The sequence below is a fragment of the Eptatretus burgeri genome, chromosome 12 (assembly GCF_056783735.1).
Source record: "Eptatretus burgeri isolate ZD-2024b chromosome 12, Ebu_testis_v1, whole genome shotgun sequence".
Lineage (NCBI taxonomy): Eukaryota > Metazoa > Chordata > Myxini > Myxiniformes > Myxinidae > Eptatretus > Eptatretus burgeri.
The window spans coordinates 72707133-72719144 of NC_140972.1; the positions used below are offsets into that span (position 1 = coordinate 72707133).

Sequence of the window (12012 nt, forward strand, 5' to 3'; positions counted from 1 at the left end):
TTTAATGGGTGCAATAAATAAGGGATCATAGCTTTCATCTGGATTCACCTGATCAGTCGATTTCATGGAAAGAGCAGGTGTTCCTAATGTTTTGTACACCGAGTGTATACTTTAATTTACTAACAAAGCTGTATAGATCGGCAAAGCCAGTATAAAAATGCAAATGCTGTTTTATAAGTTTTTACAAGTTGGTACTGTATTCGGATAATCACCAGAACAACTGCACATATCTTCCATTGAAATAACATGGGACAAGTGACATCTTGGATCACCTCATGCTAAAGAACTAATGACATCCTTGGATGAACTGTCAAACGATGAAAAGCTTCGTGACGCGTTTACAACGGCCAAAATTGACAAAGAAAACCCTCCATTTTGCTTTCATAGTAAACAACAATGAAATGAATATCAAACATCATCATCATCATCATCATCATCATCATCATCTAAAAGGCCCACTTCATGTCATTTTTGCACATCATCGTGATTTGGGGTAGCGAACAGAAGGCACTGGTTGAAGTTGCTCCGCTCCTTGAAGAGAAACAATCCTCCCAAGATCTTTGTCCATCTCCAAGGCCTCATTGGGCAGCAGTTGCATGCCACGATCTGCCAGTTCTAGAGCGATGCGCGCAATGTTTTTAGCATCATCGAGGCCCGAGTGTGGACGGCCTTCAAACTGCAGTCCAAACTTCTCAAGCATGCATTTCAATTGTACCGTGTTCTTTGGAACCTGCCAGACAGAGTACTCCAATTAGACCCTCGTGAAGCAAGATGCGGCACCGCAAGCAAAGACTCAAAATATTTTGATTTTGTTGACATGTTTAAAAGCAACAGTTAGAGACTTTAGAAATGTGAAATTGTTACCTTTGCAAATCGGGAAAAGCTCTTTCGAACATTAATCCAGCGACGAGCAAAGGTGGGGAACTTTAAGGAGCTCAACTTGCATTGCTGATAGAGAAAGCGTGACATGTCGTAGGATCTAAGGGAAGCATTTGGTTGGGTTAATGAAATAAAAAGAATGTATTGGAATACATTATAAATCCTGATGGAATTTAATTTTTTCCACATGGACCCATCCATTCAAACTGAATCATTAACAGTTATAAAAAGAAAAGAAATGAAAACTGAGATATGTTAAAAATTCCATGCAGAAGTAACCAAAAGCAATCGAAAACTAGAAAGCATCCGGAAACGCAAAGCCCATCCGCATCTGCTTTGTATTCAGTCTTCTTCCACACGCTAAACATGACAAAAAATAGCAAAATAAATTGCAAAAAAAAACAATTTGACGATTTTAGGTGACCTTGACTTTTTGACCTCAAAAGCAATCAGCTTCTCGCTTTTGATTAGTGAACCCATTCAGTGAGCCAATATGCAAATTCTTTAAATTTTAGGTCAATTGGATGGAAATTAACGATTTTATGTGATGCTGACCTTTACCTTTTGACCAACTTGTTAATTTGTCTTCTTCGTATTCTCTTACTAAAGCTTTGTTGATAATTTGATGACAAAAGCTCAAATGGTAAAAAAAAGTTATGGCCTGGACACACACACACACACACACACACACACACACACACACACACACACACACACACACACACACACACACACACACACACACACACACACACACACACGCACGCACGCACGCACGCACGCACGCACGCACGCACGCACGCACGCAATTGCAAAACCCCGTCTGCCGCTGTGCCCCAGGAGACAGGCCAACAAGAGAGAGCAATCAGAGATTGCAGGCCCTCACGAGGACTTGTTTTGTGTGGTGTACTCTGTGTGGCAAATAAATGTAAAAATGTATTAAATTAAAGGTCGTTGATTGCAAATGAAAGGTCTAAATAGTCTATTTGTAAATGTGTAAAGGTCAAAGGTCTGAAAAGGTCAAGAGCATCTAAAGGGTCTTAAGAGGTATAATGGGTGTAATTTGAGATCTGAAGGGGATGAAAGGGTCTTAAAACATCTACAAAGGGTCTAAAGGTCAAAGGGGTCTACACTCTATATGGTATTATAAGGTCGAGAAGGTGTAAAGATCTCAAGGGTAGAAATGAGCCTTAGGGTTGAAGAGGATCCAAAGGGTCTTAGAGGTCTAAGGGTTCTAAAGGGTGCATTGGGTCTTAAAGGGCTTTAGGGGTCTCTAGAGATCTAAAGGGTGTTGTAGAGTGTTAAGGGTCTAAAGGGTTTTGGAGGGTGTTGAGGGTATAAAGGGTTTTGGAGGGTGTTGAGGGTTTTGGAGGGTGTTGAGGGTCTAAAGGGTTTTGGAGGGTGTTGAGGGTCTAAAGGGTTTTGGAGGGTGTTGGGGGTTTAAAGGGTCTTGTATGGTGTTAGTGGTCTTGTACGGTGTTATGGGTCTTAAGGTTCTTGTACGGTGTTAGGGGTCTAAAGGGTCCTAAAGGGTGGTCGGGTTCTCAAGGGCCTCAAAGGGTGGTCGGGTTCTCAAGGGCCTCAAAGGGTGGTCGGGTTCTCAAGGGCCTCAAAGGGTGGTCGGGTTCTCAAGGGCCTCAAAGGGTGGTCGGGTTCTCAAGGGCCTCAAAGGGTGGTCGGGTTCTCAAGGGCCTCAAAGGGTGGTCGGGTTCTCAAGGGCCTCAAAGGGTGGTCGGGTTCTCAAGGGCCTCAAAGGGTGGTCGGGTTCTCAAGGGCCTCAAAGGGTGGTCGGGTTCTCAAGGGCCTCAAAGGGTGGTCGGGTTCTCAAGGGCCTCAAAGGGTGGTCGGGTTCTCAAGGGCTTCAAAGGGTGGTCGGGTTCTCAAGGGCCTCAAAGGGTGGTCAGGTTCTCAAGGGCCTCAAAGGGTGGTCGGGTTCTCAAGGGCCTCAAAGGGTGGTCGGGTTCTCAAGGGCCTCAAAGGGTGGTCGGGTTCTCAAGGGCCTCAAAGGGTGGTCGGGTTCTCAAGGGCCTCAAAGGGTGATCGGGTTCTCAAGGGCCTCAAAGGATGGTCGGGTTCTCAAGGGCCTCAAAGGGTGGTCGGATTCTCAAGGGTCTCAAAGGGTGGTCGGGTTCTCAAGGGTCTCAAAGGGTGGTCGGGTTCTCAAGGGTCTCAAAGGGTGGTCGGGTTCTCAAGGGTCTCAAAGGGTGGTCGGGTTCTCAAGGGTCTCAAAGGGTGGTCGGGTTTTCAAGGGTCTCAAAGGGTGGTCGGGTTCTCAAGGGTCTCAAAGGGTGGTCGGGTTCTCAAGTGTCTCAAAGGGTGGTCGGGTTCTCAAGGGTCTCAAAGGGTGGTCGGGTTCTCAAGGGTCTCAAAGGGTGGTCGGGTTTTCAAGGGTCTCAAAGGATGGTCGGGTTCTCAAGGGTCTCAAAGGATGGTCGGGTTCTCAAGGGTTTTAGGGGTTTAAAGGCTCAAAATGGTCTTAGGGTTAAAAGGTTATAAGGGGTTTAATGCAATTAACACACACACACACACACACACACACACACACACACACACACACACACACACACACACACACACACACACACACACACACACACACACACACACACACACACACTCTGTGCAACCAAACAGACAGGCAAACAAATTGGAGGAAGAAGGGGGGGGGGGAAGGGGAACAAACAAACAAAACAACCTCATAGAGCATCACTTGGCAAAACAGAACAAGGTAGAATGGCACTCATTAGGGCGAGTACCTCCGCAAAGCTGAGCAGTTTACGTATTGTATTTGCTTGTTCTCGTCACCTAACCAACTCATCCATCTCATTTTGTCATAACTCATCCACAACTTTTTGATATATCATGGTATTCTGGTAGATAGTTATTGGCCCTATCTCAATTTTAGAAATTAGTCCTTTGTTGACATTTTGACCTCAACAATTAGTGGTTGAATTCAATGACTTGATATGCAAATCCTGTTCAAATTTAAGTCAATCGGATGAAAATTGATGAATTTAGATATTCTACCACCTATGTTGTTGACCTTTGGCCAATGTTTACCTCAAAAATAATTGGTAGTTGAATTCAGTGATCTGATATGCAAATCCTCTTCAAATTTCAAATCAATATGAATAAAATTGAGGGATTTTAGAAATCACACCAAAGTTGACCTTTGGCCTCTGTCGACCTTTTATCAGATATTGACCTCACAAACAATTGGTGGTTGAATTCATTGAGCTTTGAAAATCCTGTTCAAATTTCAAGTCAATCGGTTGAAAATTGGCAATTTTAGAAATTCAGCCTATGTTGACGTTCTGGCCGACGTTGACGTCACGTTGACCGTCGATAGACTGTCGCAGGGATGTTACCGACAATCTCCTAAAGTTTCAGAATGATCAGCTGAGCAGTATGGTCTACAGGCGAGCAGACCGACACACAAACACACAAACGGACAAACGGAACAGACCAACATACTTGACCAAAAATGTTTTTCCCAAGTAACAAACAAACCCAAATGCAATACCCTCTCCTCTGGCGAGCTTAACTGGAGAGTTCGTGGAACAACTTATCCCCGCACAGTTTTAAGAAAAAGGACATCGAGAGTCCTTTTCAACTGTTCGCATGCGTTTTGCACAAAACAAACAGTCAATGCTGAATATCACAGTGACTCTGCCCTCAGGGCACAAAACAGTATAAATGTTTTGCCTATGTACTGCCAAACAGGTTTTTGAAAGTGCCAAGAAAGCAATTTGTGTTCTAGTGTTGAAGTGTGTAATTAAATTGAAATAAAATAAAATAAAATAAAGGTTCCAAAGGCTGAAGGGGAAAAAAGAAAAATTCCGGATGTTTACCACCGTTGATGCACCGTCTGTAGCACCACCTTTTCTAACATGTTGCATAAGTTATTCGTGCCTTTTATAAGGTCCCTAAAAACAGTAAGTTTCCTGTTTGGAATTATTTCCAATTTTGTTTGACTGCCAGAGTATTTTTTTTTACCTTACTAATCTCTGCACATGCACGATAGAGATGAGATTTCATACATTTTGCGAATTTTAGAAGCAAAATATGGCGAAACTGCAGGTTCCTGTTCAGATTCATGTTCTCCAGTGTTCAAAATATAAAATTCAATTGAAATTGAGTTCCTCGATCATAGACTGACGTCTGGAAACAGATTGACAAAATGAACAAATTGCTTAACCCCGTTTTACACATCGCGTATGCAGGGTAAAATACAAGGAAGCTGGGACACAGGAGAAGGCCATTTGGTCCTCTTGCCTACACAATATCCATCATGGTCCACAACCTCATTTTAAAAGATGATTTTGTTTCTTAATTTAAGTAAATTTCAAAGTATATATTAATTTATTTCCAGGATAAAAAACTTTTTACAAACACTATACTTACAACAAGTGTTTATTTCTGTAGTAAGGTGATGCATCAAATACATCAGCCTGCACTGTGAAGTATTCATTTTTTTCTTCAGCTACAACATCTTTTTCATCAATTGCTGCTCAAAGGAGTTTGGTTTCAAATCCTGTAGCTCCTCAAAGGTTGTTTGATTGGGCAATAACTGAAACATTGCGGGCATTTTCAGTTTTCACAGAATAATCATCTGAAGTTGGTGGCAGAATTCCTTCTCTGAAGAGCAGCCAATTTTTCTTTAAGCTGCTCAATTGCATCAGCTGATGGTTTCCTCTCAATCCCACTATTTAATCTCCATCTCTTATAATTATACGATTGGGTCATGTGCTCAGGAGGGAAAGGGGGGGGGGTGGTCAGGCAGGTCTGACATGGGTGCGGTTGGCAGGTGGAGAACGGACAGACTAAAATTGATGTGGATGGAATTGGTGGAGAGAGATTGGAGAGAAGTGGGGCATAGAGAGGATGGTCAGGAGAGAGGGGTATGTAGCCAAAAACCTTGTGTGGTGGATGCCACAATGTCGGAATGATTGGGGGCACAAAAGTAGTAATAGTAGTAGTAGATTTATGGCAGTCACGCTGACATTTATAAGAAGCTCATTCATCAGGTCACCATCTTGTATATTTCTCGCTGAATCCCTCCCCCACCCCACCCCACCCCCTTCCCCCCACACACTCGCTCTGCTCGCCTCGTGTATGTTCCTACCATAACCATCAATACTCAGTACAATGGCCTGGTCGTAAGAGCAACACATCAGTTTTGATCAGATTCCAAAAATCAATCTCATTTCTTCTTTGATTTATCCTCCCAAAAGAGGGGTAAAAAAGGCAAATTTGTGATGTCTCTGGTTATACCTGCTGTGTGATAAATCCCTGACCGACTCATCTGAAATCATATAATGAGGTTATTGAAGAATTTAGTGAAGAGGTGCTGGAGTGTTGCTTATCAATTCGCATGCATTGATCACACTTCGGTGAATTTAAAGAGGCTGGCTTGCTCTCAAGCATTCCACATACAATAAGGATCAAAGCACTGCAGATTAAATACAAGGGAACACTGCAGATATGACTTTTCAAGCCATTTATGTGAATAATCACAATGTTGTTTATCAGGAAAAATATACAAATATATTGTTGTGGTTGACGAAATTCGCAAACCACCATTCAGGTCCCGTAGATGAGATATATCCCTGTAAGTATATGTGTAGTAGCCCAAACCCGTTGTTTAGAGGGAATAAATGTCATTCATTCGGGCTGCGACCCTTTTAGATATCCGTTTTTCTTTTACTATCTTTATTTTGGACCAACCGCCATTACTACCACCACAACCACCACCAACCGCATCTCGACAACCACAGCCACCTTCTCCAGAACCGCCTTCACAACATCCACCTTCTCCACAACCGCTTTCACACACCAACCACCAACCGCAACGCCGCTTCACAACAACAGCAACGCCAACAGCCACGACCTTTACCGTCACAACTCGCCCTCGCAACCATCGCATCACCGCCATTCCCGCGCCGCTTGTGGGCACCGATACTGGACTCGTACAGGGCGCGCACCGAGCAGCGGGTGCAAAAACACCAGCCTTTCCGAGAAATCGGATCAAGAATGATTCACGCCCACTTCTGTTCCGTCCTATCAGCGAGCGAGGGGCGATTTGGCCCCGCCTCCAGGCGCGTCGGAGTATAATCACTATATGCAGATTCGCGGATCAAGAATGATTCACGCCCACTTTTCCTCCGTCCAATGGGGGAGCGTGGCTCCGCCCCCGAGCCATTCCTGATCCAAAAATCTGCATATGATTTCTCCTGTCGCACTATAAAGCACCGAGCGCGGAGCGAATCGAGGCAGTTGGGAAGAGTTGAAGAGTCGAGCAGTTGAGAAGAGTTGAGTCGGGAAGTTGGGAAGAGTTGAAGAGTAGGCAGTTGGGAAGAGTTGAAGAGTTGAGAAGAGGAAAGAGTTGGAGAGTTGTGGCGGCGGCGAAATCAGTCGAGAGAGTGTCTGTCGGGGTCCGGAGAGGCTGGAGAAGCCAAGAATCTTTGTGGAGGTCTGCGCTCGTGTCAGAGTCGGGGAGCTGCGGAGAGGGGAGGCCGGTAACGCGACCGAGGTCACAGTGGAGTCGCTCGTCGCGGGACCCAAGCCGGCCAGATATCCTCTTCCCCCACCCCCGAGCATCAACAACCCCCTCCTGTTTCCCCCCGCGCTGAGATAGTGTGAGAAGGGGGCCCCGTTCCCACCCCATTCCAGGCAGTGCCAGCGAGGCCCGCGGAGTCGGGGCGCCGCCGCCATTTTGCGGCTCATCACCAGCCGGGTAGGCTCGACGCGGTCTCGGCCCCAGGCCCATCTGCCCCCCTCATCGTTGAGGGTGGCCCCTTCCTTTTTCTTTTGCTTTGAGTATATGTGTTGTCGGCGCCGTCTGTGAAGTAAAACTGTATAAGTGTTGCCGTGTGCTCGGTAGTCGGGAGTAGATCTGCATTGTGTCACTTTTGTTACATTTGCTTTTTGTGCAGAATTGTCGTGTCACTTTTACATTTGCTTTTGGTGCATAATTGTTGAAATTGTATATGTGTGCTTTCCGTTTGCCGCGGAATAAATGTGCTTTATGTTGAACTGTTTTTCCCGTTTCGCTTCTTCTTTTCTTTAATTGAATCTCCATCTTACTTCACTTAAAGGGTTGGTCGTGGGCTAAAAACGCCCAATAATTAATCGAACCGTCGAGGTTGACGATAACACCGCTCGGTTATCCCGATAGTACGGAACGGGTCGCTTAAAGTGGCCCGTGTCCGAAGTCGACCTGCGGCAAGGTGCGATCGCCCGGTCTACCCTCCGTGTGGGTACTTAGGTAGGTCGAATTTGGCGAGCAACCCTATCCCACGCGGGGGGCCGATTGGCACGATCGTGGTGAGGCCGAACGGCCCACCCGTGACTAGTTCCCGGCGTTAGTCCGAGAGGGTCACGACGGGATTGTCCGTCCGGTGGGCGACGTGCCGCGATTCGAATTACGTGGCCGTTCGCACGCCGGCGGGCGCGAATCCGCAACAATATATATATATATATATATATATATATATATATATATATATATATATATATATATGCTTTTATTCTACAACTATTGCTTTTATTTTATTCTACACCTATTGCTTTTATTCTACACATGCACACCTATTGCTTTTATTCTACATCTTTCATCGAACATGTTTTTTTTAAATAGTGGACCTTTATAAAAATCGTTTAAAAATAAAAGGGATTGAGAACAACTCTTGAATTTTCAACCACAGTTTGCCTATGTATGTCTTTAAGTGACAAAAATTTAAAAGAGCTGTGTAACTGTCAACATGGTGAACACTTGGGGTAAAACCGGGGTAAATTTCAGTGTCGTTGAGTCTGGAGCAAAGTTCAGACACCGAAAGCACCTAAGATTTTGCTCCAAAAGATTTCAGTTTTCTTGTGTAAATGATCCAATCACTAGATTATGTAAATCACGCAACAAAATTCTTCATGATGAATAAACTGACTGTTGGTAGCAATTTGAAAACTCAAATTTTTTTGACTGCATGTTACAAATAACTACTTGTGAGAGTACTTATCTTAAAAAGTATTTTAAGTAGAACATTTCTGATGTCAGATTCTAAAAGCCTCACTAATAGGCACCATTTGTGTGAATCTTTAGAACTCTGTTTGTAAAACTCTAGAATATATAGCCCTCCAAAAATGCTTCAGATACAAATCTGCAACTCGCGACTGCCAGAATCGAAACACCCCTCGGGTGTTTGTAGGGCCATATCTCGGAAACTACTTGGAATTTTGAGCTATAACTTGGCAAACCTTCCTCACATATGTTGATAGCTTTAAGAATTTTTTCAGGAAAATCTGAGGGGGTCACCGCAGAATTTCATTTTTTTGGCTGATTTGACATGGAATGACCCAGAAACATTATACATATATATATATATATATATATATATATATATATATATATATATATAACTATATAAATATATAACTATATATATATAACTATATAAATATATATATATATATATATATATATATATATATATATATATATATATATAACTATATAAATATATATATATATATATATATATATATAACTATATATATATATATATATATATATATATATATATATATATATATATATATATATATATATATATATATATATATATATATGGCGACCAGGGTTGCGTCAGGAAGGGCATCCGGCGTAAAACATGTGCCAAATCACAATGCGGATAATACGGATGATCCGCTGTGGCGACCCCTAATGGGAGCAGCCGAAAGAAGAAGAAGATATATCTATATATATATATATATATATATATATATATATATATATATATATATATATATATATATATATATATATATATATATATATATATATATATATATATCTATATATATATATCAAACACTGGTTTGTCACTTGGCCGAGCTTTCTTAGTTTAAACCTGAGAGAAAGCAATCGGGCAAAAATTCAACTTCAATTTTGCAGCTTGTCAGGAGTGAGTATTGTTAGTAATGTTCAGTAATTAAAAAAACGATATTCAACCACCTTTGGTTTCAGATATCGCTTCAGGATATTGCATGGCATTGTATTGACTTCAATTCATGCTGTTGATGACCAGTCATTGTACATCATTGCGATAAGGAAAAGGCCAAATGGTTATGTAAAAAGTCCATCACGAAAACAGGGCTCCACATTAACTTTGTTTTTTAAAGGGTGCCCCATCGGGCACCCATTTTTGTAGTTTTGATATTGTTTGGGTGCCTGAAGAAAAAAAACCCCCCAAATGCGAGACAGCTCTGACATACATTACAGAACATTTCATCATTCTCTGCGTTATATTCCAAAATGATGCTGAGAACTTTTTCTGTCTTTTAATCACTCTGCTTCTTGGGATGGGAAGTCTCACAATCATACCCCGTCGCTGTGACGTCACTGGCAGAGGCATTAGCCGAGCTCTCTGATTTGATTTTTGTTTATTAAACCAAAAACAAAAGGTTGTTTTTTTTGTCAAAACACCGTTTTTTTTCGATGCCACCAACCAAGATGAGCAGAACTTGAAAAAAAAGACAGATAAAATTAATTATATTTTGCACCCTTTTAGTACTGAGGTGGTTTACCAATGAGGAGCCTTTTGATTATGGCTGGTGACTATCAAGTGTTACTGCAGAAGGTCCTCAGACAGAAGGTGTAATGGGGTCTACAGGGTCTTTAGGGTCCTTAAAGGATCTAAAGGATACATCCATCCATCCATTGGGACTATACTCTGTGCAGAACGATGGTGCTTCCAAAGCAATCTCCTTGGCTATTGGACACAATCCTGGACAGGTCGCCGCTCTGACACAGTATACCAGCAAGCTGGCACTCATTTTGCCGACCTTGGAAGGATGACAGGCAGAGTCAACCCCACCTGGTATTAATTAAACAGTAAAATTGGGATTTGAACTCAGGATCCTGGGATCCCAAGCCCACCACCCTAACCATTAAGCCAACACCAGGCATATCTAAAGGATCTTAGGGTTATAAAGGGTCTGAAAACGTCCAAAGGGTATAAAAGATCTAAAATGGTCGAAAGAGGTCGAAAAGGCAAAAGGGCTTTAAAGGACTACATGTTGAAAAGATACGTTTCAAGACTCGATAATTAATAGAAATAATCAAGGTCCAATAATAAGTATTTAATAGACATACTCACGGTCCAACTCACAATCAAACAAGACAGAATTTATAAACATAGCAGGGTACCCGTCTCTGATGGGTTCGTCGATGTCTCATCTCAAACTAGAAGGGGATTCGGTAGAGCGCATACCTCCGCCACGTAATGCCTAATCCATGAAAACATATTGGGCCAAATGCATTTTTGAAATATCATGCTATACAGTACTATATCGTGAAGAATCAATGGTGAAGAATCACTTTAAAAATTAAATAATTGTTGTATCCAGATTCCGAATCGGATCTCCACCAAAATCGAATCAATTTGTCGTGGGCACGCAGCTAACCTGTCCACCAAGTTTCATCTGAATCTGTCCACAACTTTTTGAGATATCCTGCACACAGACTGACAGACAATCAATCATGAAAAAGACATCGGGCAGAGCACGATACTTGCAAAATCCACCCCCTTCTCCAAAGGTTTCCATGGATACATCAAATTATCCATTTTATTAAGATTAAAATTGGCAATCTTAATCAAAACTCAGGTCAATTGGATGAAAATTGATTATTTTTCAGATTGAAATTGATGATTTGAGAAGTTTGACCTTCAGTTGATCTTTGACCTTTTGATGTCAAAAATAGTTGGTTTCCCAATTCAGTGTCACACTATGAAATTAGTTTAATTTTCAAGTCAATCAGATGAAAATTGATGATTTTTCAGATAAAAATTGATTTTATAAGTTTGACCTTGAGTTAACCTTTCATCTTTTGACCTCAACAAGCTAAAATGTGCTAAGATCCTCGTCCTCTTAATAATGAAGTCATAAAAACGAATATGACGTCATTGTGATGTATCAGGTTTGCGATAAATTATAATCTGAGCTAATGCCCGGCTTGATTCCCGCAAACCAAATTCAAACATCTAGCCTAGTTTCGGAGATAATGGTATCGGCGATTTCCATTAGCGATGATATTATGACCATATTATGACGTTAACTTTTTTTTCTTGGAAGAAT

The 12012-nt window shown here is 42.0% G+C and overlaps 1 protein-coding gene across 2 annotated transcripts in view; it reads right to left on the reverse strand.

Moving 5' to 3' along the window:
* The window catches only part of LOC147015906 (uncharacterized), a 130992-nt gene continuing 118980 nt past the window's right edge, over positions 1–12012 (reverse strand). For both annotated transcript variants that reach the window (XM_085848514.1, XM_085848513.1), the window contains 2 exons: positions 865–979; positions 1–730 (listed from right to left, as the gene is read on the reverse strand). In XM_085848514.1, coding sequence (XP_085704640.1) covers positions 479–730; positions 865–979 — 367 coding nt within the window. In that variant the 3' untranslated portion in view covers positions 1–478. The remainder of the gene's footprint in view (positions 731–864; positions 980–12012) is intronic.